At 31.5% G+C, this 22,605-nt stretch overlaps 1 protein-coding gene across 1 annotated transcript in view; it reads left to right on the top strand.

Moving 5' to 3' along the window:
* LOC111624967 (syndecan-like) overlaps positions 1 to 22,605 on the top strand; it is a 62,376-nt gene that overhangs the window by 17,519 nt on the left and 22,252 nt on the right. The window contains exon 2 of the mRNA XM_023367964.1: positions 12,535 to 12,585. Coding sequence (XP_023223732.1) covers positions 12,535 to 12,585 — 51 coding nt within the window. The remainder of the gene's footprint in view (positions 1 to 12,534; positions 12,586 to 22,605) is intronic.

The following is a 22,605-nucleotide window of genomic DNA, read 5'->3' as shown; positions in this document are numbered from 1 at the left end:
TTGTATTTATGTTTCTTGATTCTGGTCTGTAGAGGTCTAGATATGTTCACTTAAATAAACAAAGTCACAATTAAAATGCCCATCAAGGGTTAGGTTAGTACTTCTGCAGTCCATTTATTACCAATGTTATCTGTATCATTTCTAATGAGCTGGTAAATTAGTGTGCTATATCTGAATGTAAGGTTAAAGATCTCAGTTATGGCAAAAAAACTTATACTCAAAAAATATTAACTGTCATAACTATAACCAAATGGTTATGGTCCAGTTAAAGCTATGCTTTCTGCACCTACCAGATATGGTTAAACACAGTTGTGAATAATTACAGTTATCATCTTATCATCATCATTTCAAATTTTTATTTCTAAAAATTAATAAATTTGAGTTAGATCTTACAAATGATAATACTTCTGTAGCCTCTGGATTAACGCGAGCTCTGCAATTGGGGTATGTCAAACTACCATAGCTAAAATTATGTTATGTAAGAACAGTGGTCACTGGAGTTGATAATAAGCAGATTAAAATTGGCCTAAACTTTTCATATTAAATAGAATTTATCACAGTTTGATTTCATCCAGTATTCTCATTGGCTACAGGTTTATATTTAGAAAATACATCAACTTCATTTTTGATCACATGCTCAAAACTGTTGTCATTGCAGTTAGCACAATGCAAGAGTAATGGTGATAACTGCAAGAAGCATTGTATGTAGTATAAAATGTCCACCAAGCACCAAAACTCCAAGTTTTAAAATGGAAATTTAATACAAAATGAATGTTTTCAATTGCCTTTAAAGCAATTTCTTTGATGTAATTTAGTTTGACTATTGTATCGTTACTATTTGTTGGATTTAGCTTAAAAACAAGCTTTTAAACTAAAAAATAACAAAATCTAAAAATGTTGATTTCATTTTTCTCCCTTAACTTCCTTTTTATCAGAGACAAAGAACTTGCACCAAGGATAGTCAGAACAGAAAAACAATCATTTATTTTTCAAAAAAACAAGCTATGCATTTTGGGTGATTTTTATACAGATATTTTCATCCCTCTTCAGGCTATAAAACCAAAATACAATTTTTAAAGTTTACAAAACAACAGTATCAACAGAAACTTACAACTGACTTTCTTTCATTTCTTTTACAGATTTTCTGTTTGTATACCATCAGTTAACTGATCTGTCTGTCCTTACTGTTGGAGATAGGTGTATATGCCCTTTTGACTGTGGACCTGAAAGCTGCCAGTTTATATGAATATGAGCCTCATGATATAGATGGAATAAACAATAGATTATATGTGGGCTTTCTGTATATCGATGTTGAGACAGTACCATCTAATTAATGCTTTAGTTGCTTTAAACTGGCTATTTTTCATCTGTTATAAAGGGACTTATCAAAAAATACTCCTTGTTGATCAGATAGTGTTTTTAGTTATAGTTAGTGATAGTTGATCTGATAGTGTTTTTAAGTCAGTGGAGTACTGAACAACTCAAACAAATTTACAAAGAAATAACAAGACTTAATAACACCTCTATTGTCTTTAAACACAACCCAACAGTATATCCTTTGATTAGGAATTCTAAAGATCCTCTAAGTGACTTACAACTCCTAGGAGTATATACTATTTCAGTTATGACCATGGGATGGCCGGAATTTACAGTACATTGGGCCATGATCTACCTACTCGATCAACATTTAAAGGAACATTTAGCATTATTGAAAAAAGATCACAACACCATAGCACTGGCTATATTTGCAATGAATCAACAAGTTCAAGTGCATCTTTACAGAGGTAAACTTTCACATTGCACAAGCTAGTTAAACCAACTCAAACAATTGGAGAAATTAGAAATTTACTAGGCTTACATGGAGAAAACATGAACCGGTTTTAAGGATAATAACATACTCCTGAAAGCATGGACATCATTATATGAAGTTATTTTTTAATTTGAACCAATCAGACATCACTCCAACCTTTCAAATTTATATTCTTATTTAAAATATTTCTATAACTTTATGATAGGCAATCAAAAACGTTCCTTTTTGCATCAAATTACATTTTTTAAAACTGGAGTTTTGGTGTTAAGTGGACACTTTATATTATGATCTGGTTTCTAAGCTGTTTTATTCACAATCCATTGTAGTAAAAGAAAGTATTTCTAAAATCTTCTTAGATAAAGAATCTTATCTGGATTTTATAAAAGCAATAACAAGCTAATAATAATGAAACAACTGAAATTATTTCTTATATTGAAAGTAAATTTTAAAGCAAATTTGATTAAAATAAAATGCACAGATGAATAAATGCTGACTATTTTTACAAGTCTTTTTAAACATTTTATATAAAATTATAAATATGAATTGTGTCTATAACAATCATGTATATAAAAGAATGAATATAATAAAATTATTATATTGACATACATACAGGAAGTTCTAAAATTTTATTTTACTACTAATAGGAAATGTCTAGTGATAACAGATATCCAACTCCTATGAACAAAAAAACCCCATAAAAAGATAAAAATTAAAAATATTAACTTAAATGCAGATTTGATATGTATTTTTTTTTTTACATAATTTGTTGTATTTCAGAGCCAGTCATTGTAATCAACTTTGTAATGCTAAAGTGAATAATTTCCATCAAAGTGTTGGTATACATTAGCGTGGCAATCAGCTCTAATCTAAACAAAGCATTCACTCCTGAAACAATGCTATTCATGATTGAAATGAACTATACAGGAGAAGTAAATCTTACAACATGGTGGATGAAAATACAATAAGTTTTCATTAACATTGTATGTATATGTATATGTATGAATATCTCATCATCAGCTTCAGCTTATTCTACCATTTCAAATTATGGTGTAGCCTCCCTTACATAATCATCCATCATTTGTGTTCATGTTTGCCTATTGTTTGCTTCTCTCCACCATGTTGTGCCTGCTCTTTTCCTTATGTCATAGTCCCATCTTAAGTATGGACATCCTTTGGGTCTCTTGATTCCTCATGGATACCACATTGTGATTCTCGTGGTCCATCTGTCATCAGTTCTCCTTGCCAGATGTCCTGCCCATTGCCATTTGAGAGATTTAATTCTGTGGATCACATCAGTTACCTAGGTTCTTTGCCTAATCCAGTCTATTCTTTTGTGATCTCTCTTGGTTATTCCTAGCATGCATCGCTCCATTGACCTATGGGCAACTTGGAGTTTTGCTGTTATTTCTTTTTTTAGTGTCCAAGTTTCACATTCGTAAGTCATGACTGGTAGTACGCATTGATCGAATGCTTTTTTCTTCAGGTGTATTGGCATTTTAGACCTGAAGATTTCAGAATTTAGTCTGAATGTAAGATCATGCTAGTGTGATCCTACTTTTGACTTCTGGAAGTAGTGAGCTAGGTTTGGATATTACTTGTCCCAGGTATATATATATTCAACTACCGTTTCTAGTGTGATGTCATTTCTTGTTGTCTTGATTGTCAACCAGTTCATTGTACATGACTTTTGTTTTCGCCAAGTTCATTTTAAGGCCAATTTCATTGTTAATTTTGCTAAATCACTGACTACTACTTGTAGTTCTGCAGGATTTTTAGCTATCAGGATGATATCGTTAGCAAATCTTAGATGGTTGAGGTGTTCTCCATCTATAGATGTACCTTTGTTCTTCCAGTCTGTTTTATGGAATACATTTTCTAGGGTTGCTGTGAAGAGCTTGGGTGATACTGAGTCTCCTTGTCGAATGCATTTAGTTGTGGGAAATTCTGGAGTGTCATCATAAATTTTCACTTTAGCTTTTGCTTCTCTGTAAATGTTGGCTAGAGTTTCTATGTATGGTTTGTCAATTCCTTGGTTGGTTAAAGCCTCTATTAAAGCTCTGGGATATATGGAGTCAAAAGCCTTTTCAAAGTCAATGAAGGCCATTGCCAGTGGTATTCAATATTCATTGGTATGAATATCTATTGTTTATTTTGTGTGTGTGTGTGTGTGTGTGTGTTGTTTTTAACAAAATAAAATTGACTTATACATAAGCTTATGCAGAAAGGAGAAACTAAATAGAGTTTTATTGAAGTTGATGCATTTATTTGATGTAAAAGATTGATGTCGAAAAACACAAAAATAATTCAGAATTATGTCAAAGTTGAAAGTTTTATATTTACTCTGAATGTAGTAGCAAGTCCTCAAGAGATCGTGAAGACTTAATAAATACTACATTAATTTATTAATATTAAAATAATAACATTTTCAGTGAAAGATTAACTTGAACAAAAATGAAGCAGTATTTATTTTAAGAGTTAAAATACCTCTTAGTAGACTGGAATAATATATTACAAATTAAATCTTACTGGAATATAATTTAAGGCTTTTGATTGAAGTGTATTTATTTTAAAAATTTAAAATATAAATCATATATGGTTGAGTGATTAAATTATAATAATAAATGGCAAAAGACAAAAAATAAATAAAAGTTATGAGAGATTAAACAATCCATTATGTATGTTTTTGCAAATATTTTATAGGTAATATGTACTGGCACAATACTTTTTGAAATTATCATTGAGACAGCAGAATAGAAAATATTTTATTTGGAAATATATAATCACTTGTATGAAAATAGAATAGGTAAGTGTTCTTGGGTGGTTCCTTTCCAAATTTTAAAATATGCAACCACTGTTTACATAACTTGGAATATTTTGGGAGATGATGCAAAAAAGTTTTGTTTATTTGTTCTTTTATTGTGGTACATTGCAGAAGCAATTGGTTATTTTAATTTCTTTGAGTTATTTTTAAATCCATTCATGATAAATTAAGAAATAAACAGACAAAGAAAGTAAACATAGATAACAGTATGTAACAATGTTAATTTCTGGACTCCAGTATTCTTTTCAGCAGTTCTTTAAACTGGCACTAGAGTGCATTTTCAATCATGAATTACTAGTGCAAAAATGTGCTAATCTTATAAAATTATTATTACAAAACTGATTTTTGTTTTTACAGTTATTTTACTCATGAGGCAAAATTTTGTTCAAATCAAGTGTGTGCATATTTCCAATAACTGACATGACCATTGTAACTGTTTGTGGTTTTGGTTATTGAAAACCATGAGCTTCTTTGTTATGGTCTGGTTACAGTTACAATAATTTGTAATTTGTTCCTTCAAGTGTCTTTGAATGTTGTCAACCTAAATATTTTATTTGAAGAGAGAGCTTGATAAACAAGTTGGATACATAACTTTCATTCTGTGTGCATGTGTGCATGCACCCTTTTTTTAACATAACAGAATTAACCAAATTACTTAATTTTTATTTAATTAACTTAATCACTTAATATAAATTATTATATTCTATTTAAGATACAATTGTAGAATGATGTGTTATAAAATGCTAGGCATAGGAAGTATAGGAACTGTACAATGTAGGTTTGTACCTTCCCATTTTTAGTGTTTTTTAATGTGTTAAACTAAACAGTAGTTATTAAGACTACTTTGAAAGTTCAAAAAATAATTTATTTTTTGAACTTTCACTACATTTTTTTTGTTCAAATGATGTATGTATAACCTACAAGTTTAAAATTTGTTAGAACTGAAAGTGAGGTAGAGTCAAAAGTGAATTGTACTTTTGGATTTACATTACCTACTTGCAATTGTGAGAAAGAGTGTCAGATTCTTGCAAATCAAGACAATGCTTGTGCACAGTTGTCATTTTTATTTCTTGACTCCATTATGAATAGTATGATAGGACAAAATTTATGTAGGTGTAAGGTTACTGCAATGGTGTGTTAATTCTGACATCACTATGAGGGTTGCCAGGTGATATCCAGGCACCACTGTGAGATTCTACTATGGTCTTTCTTTCTGACACCAAGTAGGTTATGCACAAATTTTTGAGCATTTTTCTGGATGGCAATATATGGTCTCATATGTGAGACTAGGAGTAAGAGGTTGGAGTAGGAAAGGATGAGATTCAGTTGGAATTGGTTCACTCAATACAATTTACTACACTTAAACATTTATTAACAGTGTGAAAGTTGTTACAATACGTACACAGAGTATTCACGTTTTGTGGAGAGAGAGATTACAAATTTTTGGTACCTTATAAATCGGAACTAGAATCCCTGTTGAGGATTTTTGGAATGTAGTCCTTCAGTTAGCAGTTTGGGAGAGAAGCAGCAAGTAGAGGGATGATGAGGAATCTAACAGCACATAAGAGCACTAATCCAATAAGGTACACAAACACACTAAACTGAACAGTTGAAAGAATGGACAACGAATGACTGGAATCGGGCCATTCATCATATTCAAAGTGGCAAATACCTCAGAGGTGACTAAAAGTTGCAGGAAAGGTGTCACTATTGACTCTGAGAAAGCATAAGTTGACACTTTTTCAGGTCAGAAAGCTGACATATACTACTTCTGTTGATGTCATCCTTGAGTTGTTTTCTTTTTATTTGTTCAGTTCTCACTCTATATCAGAAAAAGTTGGCAGAAAAGAAATGATGCATCTAGAGTAGTGTGCAAACAAAAGATTTTATAGTAGAATGCTATAAAATATTTTGATAAATGGCCAGACATTCACCTCTCCGATTCGAATGAAACATGGTAAGAACGTAGCCTTAAACACAAAGTGATCCTTATCCAAATAATAGGACCCACTCCTCAAGCGTTTTTGAAAAATGGGCCTCTGAAAATTGAGTATTTAGTGTAGGAGTCCCCAAAGTGGTCGATATCGACCCCTTGGGGTCGATAAGAGGTCTCCAGGGGTCGATTAATACACGAGGGTCGAAAGGGGGTTGATTTCAACCCTTTACCATTGCCATCTTGTTTACGTTTATTTCGTAAACTGTCCAACACCAATATAGGTCAGTCAGGCGATATTATTTTAAAAAATTCACCAAAAATCAAATTATCATTATGTTCATATGATAAAATCAAGTACATTTATTAATATCTTTAGTTTAATAGTTTAGAATAATTATAATTCCTTCCAATTCTAAATATCTATTGTTAGCAAAAGGCGGTGTCGGGATGGAATCGTCTGGACNCCTAACATTATAATTAAAAAAAATGCTGTGACTATGTAATCTTATTTTCATATCTGACTTGTCTGTTTTGTCCATTGCAGTAATGTCTGAAGCTTATTTGCTTGAGTTGACATAGTATGTAATCAGGAGAAAAATATCCAAAAATAAATATGAAGAAATAAATTTTATTTAATGTCATCCAAGAGTTAAATTTACAGAGACTTCATTTTGCTTAACAGAAAATGGTGTCACGGTTTTTAATCTCTTGTTATAAGCTTTAAATGTGAGGAATATGTTGATGATATGGTAAAATGATAAAATAATTTTGTTACACATTAAAAAAACACTAAAACTGGGAAGGTGTGAACCTACATTGCACACTTCTTATGCATAGCATTTATGCACTCATCTATCACAATTACAAGGATAAGTGAACTTTTCAAACATTTATAAGCGAAATACTCAATTTTCAGAGGCCCATTTTTCAATAATGCTTGAGAAGTGTGTTCTATTATTTGGACAAGGAACTGTTTGTGTTTAGAAATGTTTTCAAATTGTAGAGGCAAACGTCTAATTGTCTTCTTGTAAGTAGGAAGGAATGAAAAGAAGACAACCAGATGTTTGCCTCTACAATTTGAAGAAAACTTCATTATAATGCAAAGTAAAAATAAAATTAAGGCATAGAATTTAATACATAAGAATGATTAGAAATAATGAAAAAATAGTCCAATTTACTAAAAATAAACACAAATCTTTCCTTGCAATCTATAACATAGCAATGAAACTTTATTCAAAATAAAAAAATATATTACAGTAAAATTAACAAAATAATGAGGTAGCTCAATAGTGGGTCTATAGAAAATTGTCAGCAATCATTATTATGTAAAAACTTCATGATTTCTGGAATTGGTACTCTGAAATCAATTTTTATTAATTGATTTTTTGGATAGTCAATGTTGTATAACATTTTACACAAAACCTTCATGGAGTATGTTGAAAGCTTCTATAAGAAGCTTACAACATATTCCATGAAATGTGTGGTGAGGAAACTGTGTATGAAGCACAATTTCAGAAGTGGCATAAAGCAGTTTTAAAGATGTCTAGGAATCAATTGAAGATGATTCCCACACTGGAGATCTGCTTCTGTGAGGAGTGATAAGATGATCAGAAAAATAAAGTGTGATTTATACTGGACTGGAAGGTGCAAAAGCAAAGAGAGTTATCACAGCAAACAAGGAAGGCAAAGTGAATTTTGTTTACACTGCAAGTGGTGGTAAGCATAGTCGAGTTGTAGTTTTGCACTTTTACCAATAGATGGCATTTTAAAAAATTCAGTACATACTGCACTTGCCAACTCTCTTCTTTTTGTTTACTGTGTTGTGTAGGTTTATTGAAAATGAATTATATACCAGTATTATTTTCAATATGGATCTTTTTAATTATTGGATGCAATTAAAGCAAAGAAGGAGGATTTTAGCACTTGCAGCAATTTCATGGAATCTTGAACTCTCCAAGCTTCTCTTTGATTTTTGAAGCCTGTACTTCTCTAGTGTCATGTTATGCAAAATAGGAATTTTCTCAATTTCTAAAATAAATTTGGTTGTTCTTTCATCTTGTCTTGTCCGATTTCTTTTTTCCCTGCTGTGAATTGAGAAATCTAGTTCCGATAAAAACTTTTTTTTTTTGGCTTGCACTTGCAAACACACAACTGTTACATACTTCCATTGGCTGACATGAAAATTTTCAACTCGCTTTTCAAGGTTACATAGCCTCACCTTACTTCAATAGTTTTCTTTGCTTTATTATGTTTTGTACTCTCTGCATCCAGTATAAATCACACTTAAGAGAAGAAATCAGACAACATCGGAAGCAAACTGTAGACTGCACTGAATCCTGTGAAATTCCCAAAATATTTATCAGATAATTTATAGTTTTTATCAACACCAACAAATATTTTTGGAATTTCTCAAGATTCACTAGTCTACTCTTAGCAATGACTGGAATATGCACAGAATCTGCAAGCATCTTGTCTAAGGAATTTAATGGACACACAACACAAATCTCTTGCCTTGATGAGTTGAGATTGATAGGGAAGGGGTGTGTTCTTATATTCCTCTGCATAACTCCACGCGAGCGACATCCATTTAAAAATTCCTGCAGAACACGTTCCTAAATTCCGGTCAGAGTGTGCGCCGTTGAACAGCAAAAATGGCCGCTTGTAGCAGTAGTTTGCGGTGGAAAGCAACATGGCATCCTCCATGACTCAGATAGTTTCATTTCGGGGTCCATTAAGTGGTTTTATGAATAAAAATTTAGAAGTTGTGAAAGTGCAAGTTAGTGCACGCGGTGATGTAAGTGTCTTTTCGAACTTTTTTCAGATAGTAGCCGACATTCTAATTTTTTTCGTGGCTATTTTGAATGCTCTTTCAACAAATAATCCGTTTTATGGTTAAATTNGAATCAGACTCGTTACCACTTTGCCACAGGACGCTCGAATAGAAGTACGTATAATTTATATATAAAGTGCTAACAAAACTTTAAGTTTGATTTTCTCGATTGTATTTGAGTATTGCACTTTAGTATTTTACAGGTAGTACACTCACATCGTGTACTACCTCTACACCAAAGATTATCAAAATCCGTTACCCCAAAGCCGTAGGCTCTTCTTGTCAGATAGTTTCATTTCGGGGTCCATTAAGTGATTTTATGAATAAAAATTTAGAAGTTGTGAAAGTGCAAGTTAGTGCACGTGGTGATGTAAGTGTCTTTTCGAACTTTTTTCAGATAGTAGCCGACATTCTAATTTTTTTCGTGGCTATTTTGAATGCTCTTTCAACAAATAATCCGTTTTATGGTTAAATTTTACAATTGGGACTCTTCTTTTGCCTTTAAAAGCTCATATTTTAGAATTATAGATTCCTCAATTACGATACTATCGATAGTGCGGGCGCTACCATCTTTCTTTCCTTCACTGTCATTCCTAAATGCCTACAAACAGCAGCGCACTCCCGTAGTAGCGGAGACACAGAGCGACTGCTATTAATAAACGCACCCAAGGTCAACTAGGATCCTTATGTAATGAACATAGTGATTACTGGTGACAAAAATAAAGTGTTTCTTAAGCTTCTTTCTGGTTTGTGTCTTGGCAAACCTGAACAGTCTGAGCTGATGGGGAGGCAACTACTACCTTCTTCATTCTGAGTTCTTTTGCAAGTGTTGTGTTAGAAAAACATTTGACTCTTGTTTGCATCTGCTCTAGAGCACATGGGTGGGCAGTCCTGCATTGTGTTTCTTTTATATATCTTAATAAATCTCATTATATGCAGATCTTTTCATTAACACCAGTGGAGGAAAATAGAGAATTCTGCCACTTGTGAAGTGTGGTCTATCATTCATTTTCTGAAAGCAAAAAGTGTGCACCATATGTGCCATCATTAAATCTGAATGTATATGTGATGTTATGGATAAATTTATGATGTCTAAATCTATGATGAATAAATCTAGAGAATGTCTATAATGAACAATAAACTGGCCAAACTATCATTTTGGATGATTTGCTGCATTGTATGGATAACTTTACATTAAACTGGATTAGTGGTTGCACTTTTGATGAAATTCTTATGGAATTTCCACATGTTTCTTGAACAATACTCCAGGAAATTGTCACAGTGCACCTCAAATATTGAAAAATTTGAACACAGTTAAATATAAGTAGTAATTATTTTAATGATATAGCATTATATCAAAAATAAGAAGTTAATTAAACAAAGCAAGCAGTTTTATTTACGAATACTTTTGATGAAACTTTAATTTGTTATTTAATGTAATATTTTGTTAAATATTATATTTATAAAAAAGGTTTTATAAGCCATTTTGTTGTAACTATGTGTAAAGCTGTTTGCTTTGTATATGCTTTGTGTGTTGTTTGATTTTTTTATCTAAAGATAAAAGAGGATAAAGTTGAACTTAACAAAAATACTCGTACATAAATGCAAGTTTTATTCAAGTAATTGTCTTTTTGCATTATGATAACATGACAAGATAGTTATTTATATTTATTCATTTTTTTTATATTGTTCATTGTTTTTGGATGTTAAAATAGATGATAAGTTTTTCATCTGTAAATAGTCAAGCCTGCCATTAAGTTTAGAATTACCAGTTCATTAAATTTAATTGCCATTATTTACATAAATAGCCAGTTTAGCAACAAATAACCATATCTAGCAATCTTAAATTTCTGGATATTGTTATATTGTAATTGTAGATGATTATAGCCTCAGCTATCCGATCTGCAACTGGATAATTAGAGATCAGGCAAATCAATTAACTCCATTAGTAAATCCTTGGTATAATCATTATTATATTTACATTTTTCACCCAACTAATTTTACATATTGTTACATTAAAGTTACACTTGTAACAATATATAAAAATACATTCTACAATGTTTATTTAAATTTAAAGTTTAAAAAAATTTTTTTAAAAATAATGTATATTATCAATTTATATACTTTTTGTTTTGTGAAGTTAATTGATTTGACAAGTTAATAGCTCAATTAGGACTATAAAATTATCATCATCTACTATTGACTTTGATTTCAGATCATTCTGTACATTTGGCAATCTTTATAATGCATATGTTCTGTTACCTGTATTGGAATGTTATGTCAATGAATTATATGCGGTGCATCATTCAAAAGTGTGTCTTATCTAATTTTGCTTAATTTTCAGTATTTAATAAAGTATTTTAAAACTTGAAACTTGACAATGCTAACATTGGTTTATAAACCAACATATAAAATGCTATAAGCTTGTTTTTGAATAATAGAAACATTTTGTTATGATAGTTCTTCACAATAGTAATTAGATAGCATAGATGGTCCAAAATTTTTTTATAAATGGATAAGATGTTAAAATTTGTTATAAAGCAAGTATTATATATAATTGTTAATAGTTAACCAAAATGTACATCAAATAATCTTGCATTTAATGATTAGATTATTATGGAATATTTGGATTTGTTTATATACATATGTACAGTATATAAATAATTAAATTCATCATAGATATACATATGTATATGTATATCTATGTACATATATACATATGTATATGTATATCTATGATGAACTGCTAATATAACAAAACAGAAAAAACATTTTAGCGTTTGAGATGGTAACTTCTAAATCACATACTGGTAATTGTTGTGCTTTCAACAACTGCTCCAGGAGATGGAGTAGACTAGTGGTGCAGGTTATGCAAAGGTTTTATTTCTATTCCTAAGAAGTTTCTGTGTGGTTGCTGGTAAAAGTTGCTGTGGGTTATTGGGTTATCTGTATGAAATTACAGTAGTTAAAAATGGATTAATTAAACTGATCAGTAATATGCTCAAAAATAAATAGTTACCACTGTACTTTTCAATTCTTAGATTAAATTTAAAATATTGTATTAAATTATGAAATATTTTATTATTTAAATATTGCATTTTAAAGTGCCATATTAAATATTTTTTAAATGATTTTAGATTAATGCTGAAGCAAAAAATGGAGATATGATTTTTATTGATGATCCTCAAGTAAGTTTTATTAAAGTTTTTTTATTGATTGAATTTATTTTTAAATAAGTTTGTTTTAGAAAGTTTGGCAAATTTGGTAGTATTGTATAAATTATTGATATATCATTTGGAACTAAACAATTTCCTTAAGTCTTATTTTATATTCAAGTATGTTATAGATGAATAAGTGAATTAAATGAATGAATGTATTTAAGAAATTTGTATATATAAATATTTATTAAGAATGCTTATTCAGAAGCAAATTTTTAGTTGATTAATAAGAAACATTTTTGTTCTGACCCTGGATAACATCAACTTACATTCATATAAAACAAATACAGTACAAATATTATTATGTTTGATACAATTTTCAAAGATTGAATATTGTATAACTTTCAGCAAATTGAACATTATAAACAACAACAACATCATACATAATCTGATACATTAGTAATATCAAATGTTCTACTGGATTTTTATCAGGCTATATTAATTAGCCATAATATTTCTCAATAAAAATATGGCAGATCATTTGGTATATATATTTATATATTCTAGTTTTGTAAAATTATAATAACATATTTTTATAATTCTGTATCTATCAATAATTTTTAAGACTATGATTAATATTGGCATACCTTATTTTAAGGCACTTTGCTAATATGGCTCTTTTCAGTTATTGTCTTGTTTATTATTTTTGGCAGTTACTTTGCTTTTAAGGTATTTTTGGATTTTTTTTATTTATTATTTTTACTTTTGCATAAGTTTTTTAGATCAAGTGCTGGTTATGCACTTAATGATAGTGTAAATATATTTTTAGACTTTTTTAAGTAAAATAGAAGTCTCTCTTTCACTTTCAGGCACTATTTTCTTTACAATAGTGGTCTGGATACCCATCATATTAGTGATGTATGCCTGTAAACAACAGTTTTAATTAAATTCTGACTCTGGATAACATAGTATTTATACTAATGAATATTATTAATTATAATTTTATAGTTTGGAAAAAATAAAAATATTTTATAGTATTTTTTAGACTTCTGAAATCTCTCTCTATTCTTAGCTAAAATTTGAATATAAGCTAATGTTCTATATTTTTAATTTGGAATATTACAGAAAGTGAAAAAAGTTTTAAAAGTAATTTTATCTGATATTTAATCAAATAGTATATAAAATTGATGAAGCGCATAAATGTTTAATTACTATATAAAAATAATGCTTGTGCCAAACAATATTATTACAAATTATCTTAAGAAATACATAAAAAGTAGTAATTATTTAAAATCTAATTCTAAATTTATGATCGATTTTCTCAGTTAATGATCAATGCTCTTTTATTGCAGATATTGCATATTAATTATTACAAAAACTTAATTTAGCATTATTAGCCAGGTAAACTCTTAACACTGTTAGAATTTTTCAGTTTAGCATAAACAAATGCATCTTTGATTATACTATGAATCTAAATTACTAGAGCTCTGATGAACAGAATAACACCTAAACACACATTTCCAGCAAATAAATACACAAATATTTAACGTTCAAACATTTTTGGCCACTATTTTATCGGCCTTCTTCAGGAATGAATACGAAAAACCATTCTATAGATTGAATACAGCCCTGTTCTAATTTTTTAAAATTTCAAACATGTTTGAACAATGGCTGTGACATACATACAGTTTACATCATATATAAAATGAGCAAATTTTACAATGTGTAGTTAAACATGAAGTTATTACTACAATTAAATTTTTAAAATGAAATTATTAATAAAATGTAAATTTTTTGGTAGTCTAAATAATATTTCCATGCCTGTGGTATTGGAATGCAATCCGTGTTGATGCATGTTTCATTTTTGTCAGCTCTGTAGATTTCTACGGCCTCCAACGATCTTATGTCATATTTGTCAAAGACCCTGTGTGTTGGTATCCTCGTCCCAACAGGGGGAAACCCCCTGATCGGTGGCATAGTGGGCCAGCGCAGTATTCATATTTCCCTTTGTTACTTCGTATTTGTGATTGTGTAATCATTATATGATGAACAGTTTAACAGGAGACTAACATATATCAGATCACTTACAGATCTCTTCAAACCAGGTTATGTAATGTTGTTTTGAAGATTGTCATTAGTCTCGAACCTCTGCCCTCCTAGCCACTTTTTCTGTTCAGGAAAGAGGCAGAAGTTGCTCAGTGTTAAATCAGGGCTATATACTGGATATTTAAAGGTGGTGAAGACTTCCCTTTCAGACTTCCACCCAGCTTGGAACTTTTTAATATGTAAATACTTCCATCTCTTTCCTGAACTGAAAACATGGCTAGCAAGGCAGAGATTTGAGACTAATGATGATCTTCAAAACAACATTGTTATGTCCATCTCAATTCACTGGCAGCAACATTCTATGATAAGGGATGGAAAAGCTCGTCCATGGATATGACAAATGCCTGAATCTTCACGGTGATTATGCCAAAAAGTACCTACATTTGTACCTAATTTTGTACCTAAAGTAACCACATTTTGTTATTTACACTTGTCTTTTTTTTATGGACCATCGGAGCTTAAAAAAAAAACTGTTCTCTTATTTATGTTCTTTGAATCTTGCATTTAAAGATCTTTATTTTAAGATGTTTTCTGTGTAATAGCTAACAGAATTGTCTATGTCGGGTGGCCAACAGTTTTTGCCCCAAGCCAAATTGGAAAGAAAACTTTTTTCATGGGCCGAACCAGTCTGTCCTAGGAAGATTTTGAGGTGGTGCGAGATCTCATTGTGGTGTCATCCCATAGAGACTAAATTGTACATAGAGATTACAGACATTTTTCACATTATCGTGCTTTATCAACATTTTACGCTGTACTTAAAAGATTTGTAATTTTTTTTTTCAGGTATCAGAATTTTTCATTGAGCTATTCCTACTTGAGTAGCTAATATTGAAAGATTAAACGCGGGCCACATAAATTCATTAGACGGGCCAGATCCGGCCCGCGGGCCGTATGTTGTCCACCCCTGGTCTATGTTGTGATTGCAATATTCTTAATTGTTTGAATTTTTTCATTGCTGTAGAAAATTAGTGTTATTGTTACCAACAAAGTCCATTTAACAAATATTAACAAATGTTACCAGTGTTATGACTAGCTTTCTGTAATAACATTAAGCCCATAGTAAAAAAACACTAGCAATAACATGAAACAAAATAAAATTGCAACAAAATATGTTAAAATTATAGTAGAATATGTTAATACACAATTGATGAAATAATAATCTTTGGTGAAAAATTACTGCTTTATTTAAAAATATTGCTTATCTATGGTGTTTCATAGCATTACAAATGCAAATTTAACAGAAAATTGGATATTTTATTAAATTAATGTATTTTGTTGATAAATTGCTATTTATACCAGTCCCTGAGATGGGTACTTCAGTACCTGATATTGAAAATAACAATGCATGACAATAAAGTGAAAACAATATTGAACTACTAGAATTTTATTGAAATTTTGTTTCTATAGAAAAATTCAACAACAGAAAACTCAAAAAAGTGATGATAAAGAAATATTTTATAAAAGATACTTCTAGTAGGCCTATGTTGCCACTTTAGTTTAATTAAATACATTTAATAGTGAGTATTTTAGGTACTTTAAAAATACCGGGATTATTGTACTTCTTAAATCTCACAACTCAACAAATATAAAACTTATCACATAAGATGTGTGTTTAGAAGAGCATGGAAAAATGTTTTCCTTGTGACTTTACTCAGGACCAATTTTTTTACAGAATTGTCAACAACTGAAGAGGGGTTTAAACCCAAAATGCATTCCAAAATAACTATTCAAAAAGTGATTAATTTTACTCTGCTCTTTTAAACACACCCTGTATGATGAGGCCTACATTTGTCAAGTTGTGAGATTTAAGAAGTACAACCAGGATTATTAATTGCTTGTGGTAGGTCATTGGCTTGTGGCAAGCTTGTTTTTGTCATACTACAGTCTATCAGAATTTTGTGACACTTTCCAATTATTATACTTAAGAAGAAAGTCAATGTGAGGTACAATGAACAAAATTGTCATTCATTGCTACATATATTAAAATTTAATTAAAACAATGCATTTGATATGTATGTATGTTGTAAAGAAAATTATTGCAGAAATAATTAGATATTAATGTAAACAAATTGATATTACATTCTAACATATGGTAAAATTATTAATTTTTTAACATTAAATTTAAGTGTAGTCTCTCAGCTCTTGATATAAAAATTTGAATTATTAAAAAAATATATATTCCTTCATTTTTGACTAATGTATACAAACATATTTGATTTGCACAAGAATTGCTAAATTTACTATGATATACCATCACCTGATAGTTTTGTGTCAGGTACTAGGCAAACAAAAAACTAATGGTCGTAAACCACAGAGAAACCATAGATTGCAGCAAAAACTTTAATTATTTTAACATTTTCGGTCATATTTAACAGACCTTCCTCAAGTAAAACACAAAAAGTAAGTTAATATTGAAGAGAACAATAATTTGAAAAAGATTCTAGAATAAACATTTGAAATGTATGAAGCCAGACCACTTAAATTACAAATAAGTAAAATAAGTAAAACAGCAAAGCCTTCTCAAAGACACATAAGACAGGCCAACAGCTCTGCCCAGTGGTGATAAAGCTAGAGCTTCTTTCAAAAGTATTAGAGGGCTGTCCTTCTTTCACATAAGACTTAGCCCTAAGTTGTGAAGTGAATGAAGGGAGTAGAAAAGTTGTCAAGTAAGAAGTGGTGAAAATAGTAAGATAGCAAAGATAGTTTGAAAGGAAGGAAGTACGGGCTCATGAACGCCTGCCTCGGCATTTATTAAAAACTAAAAAAAAAAAGTTTACAATACAAAGAAATATAAACATGAAATTATATACAATGGTACGATTGGTACCTGTGAATACATTTGAGATTACATAGTAATTGTGAACATTCATTGGACAATTAATTAAAAAAAACAATTAAATTTTAAAATTTATAAAGTGAACGTGTATATAAAAAAATGGTACAATTGGTACCAAAGAAACAATTGTAATTTGAAGTATATACATACGGAATAATGCATTAGTTTTGGATATTTCTTTATCCATTGAACGACTAAATCAAACTTGCTCGTACACAATTATTATTTCAGTAACTTACAAATGGTTTTTTCTTACAAGAATGCTGAACAGTATAATAAAAAGGTACAATTGGTACCTTTGAAAACATTAGTGAATACATATTAATTATAAATGACTTTTTTGTAACATCAAAGTAGAAGGTTGCAATTAAATTATAAAGGAATTACAATTGGACAAAACAATTAGTTCTTTGTTCTTTATTGTTACTGTTGTTTCTTCGCAGTATAGATTAAGTTCTATCTTAGTTATATTTCTTCAGTTGATGTATTGTTGTTGTCTTCTGTTTCACTGTCTTCTCTATTACTGTCTGTGGTACTGCTCAGTTCATCTTCTCTTCTATTCAGTTGTGGTGTGGTCACGTGTCGATAGTTTGTTTGGTTGAGGATGTTCGTATTTTGAATATAGTTTTTGAAAGCTTTAAAGAGGGTTTTATTGTTCACCACATCTTTTTCATTGGGTGGCCAATTAAAGCCAGCATACAGGCATTTCATTTGGAATTGAGAACGTTCTTCATTGAATTTTGTACATTCGTACATAAAGTGGTACACATTGTCTTCTTTATCACTGTCTATGTCACAGTACATATTATCCGTTTTTTGAAACGGTGTAAGATCTGAAAATTCCATGCTGCGTAAGACACTGCATTACTCCAAAGTTTGTAGCAAAGTGTTTATTTTTGATCCTTTCAGTGACTGATGGAAAGAATTTATAGCACTGTCTTCCTGTTAGAGAGTTAGTCCAGTCCTGTTGCCATAAGTCATTGGTGATGTTTTGAATTTTTTGCTTAATAACAGATTATGGTAGTCTTGCATATCCAATTTTTGTGCAAGATGATGTGACTTTTTTGGCTATCCTGTCAGCCAGTTCATTCCCATCGTGGCCCCGATGGGCCGGTATCCAGTTAAAGTGTAGATTATGGCTCTTGTTCATTTGTTCTGAGAGTTTTATTAGTTCAGTTGCCAGTTTGGTGTTGCTATGTTTCCGTTCCAAAGAGTGTAAAGTTGCTTTGCTATCAGTATATATTTCAATAGGACCCTCATATTGATTTTTGTTTCTTTGGATATGTTTTAAGGCTGTTACGATAGTGAATATTTCCGCTTGCATAATTGTACAATGATCTGCAAGTCTTATGGATGCTTGATATTTTGTTCTATTTTTATTATCTTTAATTAAAATGCCGCTTCCTATTCCTGAGGGTGTACTTGATCCATCAGTAAATATTTTTATGTGGTGTTTCTTGTTGATGTTGTCATGAAATCCCAGATTTACTCTGTAGATTTCTGTTTGAGCAGGATTTCTTGTTTCACTTGCTTTGTCTATCTTCTCAGTATCAATTTCAGTAATCATATTTATTAATTGGCTATCATTTGGGAGATCACCCGTTTTTATTTTATTGCATTTCCTCTCCTCAGTCATTTTTAGTAAATTTTCTGTCTGTAAGTACCACTCCCATATATGGTCTTTTGCCTTCCAGTGAATTGGATAAAGCTAGGGCGCCTACTCGTAAGCTGGAGAAAGCCGTGCACACCCTTCTTACTCCACATCTGGAAGGACACCCATACACCATCACTACCTCAATGGAGCTTATAGCACAATTGAAAGAAGTCACTTCACCCTGTTACATCGCCATGTTGGACTTTAAGTCCCTCTACCCCTCCATTGAGCTTCCTCTAGCATTCTATGCACTCAGGGACATCCTATTCCGTATTGTCGGCGATCACGCATTGCACAACCAAGTGCTAGAAGTGGCACACTTAATTTGTTATAATTCAGTATTCCAATTTAATGCCAAGATCTACACACAGAGTAAGGGAGTCCCCATGGGCAGCCCGGTTTCTGGGGACCTGTGTGAAATGGTGGTGTGGCAGTTGGAGAACAGGGTCCTCCCTCAATACCTCCCCAACATCCAATTATATAGGAGGTATATAGATGACATCATCATTTTTTGGAAAACAACACTGGAGGTAGCAACCTTTGTCTATTCTTTTAACAATAACCCGTACAGGTTAACACTAGGAGTAGAGCAGTCTAACCCATCAGAAGTACTTTCTGGATATAAGCATTAAGGTTGAAAGCTCAGGCATCAACACTTTGGTATATCATAAACCCGGATCAACATCATCGTACATTCCTGCCGGGTCCTGTGATCCGAGCACATATAAGACTGCAGACTTTAGAGCATTAATCAGAAGAGCCTTTACGCATTTGTCTAACATCCAGGCTTGGGATATCGAACTAGCATACATACTCCGCTTAGCTGCCCAACACGGGTATCACAAGCATATACATAAGCTAATACAACATCAGCAATGTATATATTCAGAAAATGCACAGGAATTGGAACAATTTGAGGACAGCCATCAAGAGGGCATAGAACGAATTGCCATCACATATAATCCATACTTAAAATCTTTATACGCTAAGGTTGCCAGCAAATGTCAGTTACGTCTTGCTTTTAGGAGGTGTCCTACTATTTTCTATGTCTTACATAATGGAAAGAACCCACTAGACGCCCTGGAATCTATAGTATCCCTTTGAAAGACAAGTGCGATAGGAACCTGATATATACAGGCTCTACTAAATGATCTTTGGGCATCAGAATACAAGAGCATCTAGCTGATATTTGGCACGGAAGAACTTCCATGGCCCTCACTACATATGTAACCGATCCTGATATAGTAGCGAACTTCTCCCAGGCCATTCTCCTCTACTATTCGCCTCCCATTGAACACCTCAGATGGTTAGAGGCTATGCACATATTTAAATCCTCCACTACCAACACGTGCATAAATTTTAAAGAGGAGATGCTGTTGTCGTTGCCTGGCAAGAGTTAATTCACAACATGCTCTAATCCACGCTCTAATTCACCTGTCATATATGAATGGGCAAACTGGTCACGCATGCGCGACTTGATTTGTATAAATCCATTCAAACTTATGATTTGAACTCAAACTTTAAACAACATGTTGACCGAATGGATTTTTAATGGATATCGAACATCTATCTAGAAACTGTTTGGAACCTGAAGTGTAGCCCAGATGGGGTTCAAAAACGTTCGTTTAATCGATCTTTTTACGTGATCACACCGTAAATGGTTCTGGTACATAATTTTTTGGTATTGTGCATCACAAATTCTTTCCAACTGGCCAAACTGTCAACAAATAATGTTATTCAAGAGTTGTCATTTGTGTGAAACAATTCTTAGAAAATGACTTGATTTGTGTCAAGAAAACTCATGGATTTTTCACCATGATAATGCATCTGTTCACAATACTCATTTGTGAATTTTTGGCGAAAAATTCAACAAACAAGGATCTGTAAGCTCTATATTCACCTTATATGGCATCATGTTATTTTTCCTGTTTTCTCAACTAAATTTTCTGCTTTGTGGTCACCGTGTCACTGTTTTAAATTGATTGATGCCATAAAACAAAATTTTCTGAGCATCCTGAAGGAGTTTTATGAAAATGACTTTAGAGCACGTTTCAAAGATCTGAAAAACATTGACATAAGTGCATTTTAGTGGGAGGGGATTACTTTGAAAAGAATAAAATAAATTTTGATGAATAAATTCAAATATTGTGTTTTACTGAATAATTCCCAATAGTTTTTGATTACAGGGGTAGTAATTAAAGTCTGTTGCAATTTATGCTTTTAGTATGATTAATTTATCAGTGCAGTTTCGAGTAGTTGTACTAATGGTCTTATTGCCTGAAGTAAAATATTAAGTAATATAACTTCAAAGTGGTAGTTAAATAATATACTCAAATAGTATTTTTGAAGATACTCAGACACCATCCATATTGGTTCTAGCAGATAGCTATATTGTAAAAAATGAACATTTTTTAAAAATCACTTTTAGAGATCTTCTTCAGGCTACATTTCCATAAATCAAATGCTTTTATTCAAATCATTTTTTAAAATGGAACATTCTGTATATCATGACAATATTCAAATTCAAAAGATAAATGTGAAAAATATAATGATGAAATATGACATCGTGTTTCATCATTAAGTTTGTCACGTTTATCTAATACTAGCTGTTACCCGCAACTTCGTCCGCGGAGGTTTTGCAAGCAAACCCATTTACATTCAATATTTCAATAACCATAGTAATTGTCATATAACACCTACCGCTGAAGAGAATTGCAGAGAATCAAACGAACTATCTTCAATTTGATCAATTTTCTGGAACGTTTACAATTGTTCTATAATTGAACCAATATGCAATAACAAATTTGAATTTAAAACAGATCGAACATTTTTAATTAAACTCGAAATAGATAAAAATATTTATAACAATGTCTGAAATGTTATCAATTTAATACACCTAAGTACTCAATGAAGACTAAACGTAGTTGAAAACAAAAAATCGTATCTAAAATAGTAGAGTAGAAGCCGTTTTTCGGGTTAAGCCTTAATACTCTACCTCTTCCCTTATGGGAAAATTTTGAAAAATCCTTTCTTAATGTGAATTCCCATGGCATACCCTACTAAAACGCATATAAAAAGAAAAAATCGCATGTAAAATAGTACAGTAGAAGCCGTTTTTCCGGTTAAGCCTTAATGCTCTCCCCCCCCGCGGGGGTATTTCTAAAAATCCATTCTTAGTGTGCATTGCCATGGCGTACCCTACTAAAAACAGATAAAAACAAAAAATTGCATCTAAAATAGTACAGTAGAAGCCGTTTTTCCGGTTAAGCCTTAATTCTCTCCCCCCGCGGGGGTATTTCTAAAAATCCATTCTTAGTGTGCATTGCCATGGCGTACCCTACTAAAAACAGATAAAAACAAAAAATCGCATCTAAAATAGTACAGTAGAAGCCGTTTTTCCGGTTAAGCCTTAATGCTCTCCCTCACCCCCCCGCGTTGGAATTTCGAAAAATCC

Source organism: Centruroides sculpturatus, unplaced genomic scaffold (genome assembly GCF_000671375.1).
Source record: "Centruroides sculpturatus isolate CEXI.00-Female unplaced genomic scaffold, Cexi_2.0 scaffold371, whole genome shotgun sequence".
NCBI classification, from domain to species: domain Eukaryota; kingdom Metazoa; phylum Arthropoda; class Arachnida; order Scorpiones; family Buthidae; genus Centruroides; species Centruroides sculpturatus.
This window is presented reverse-complemented; position numbering and strand designations above follow the sequence as displayed.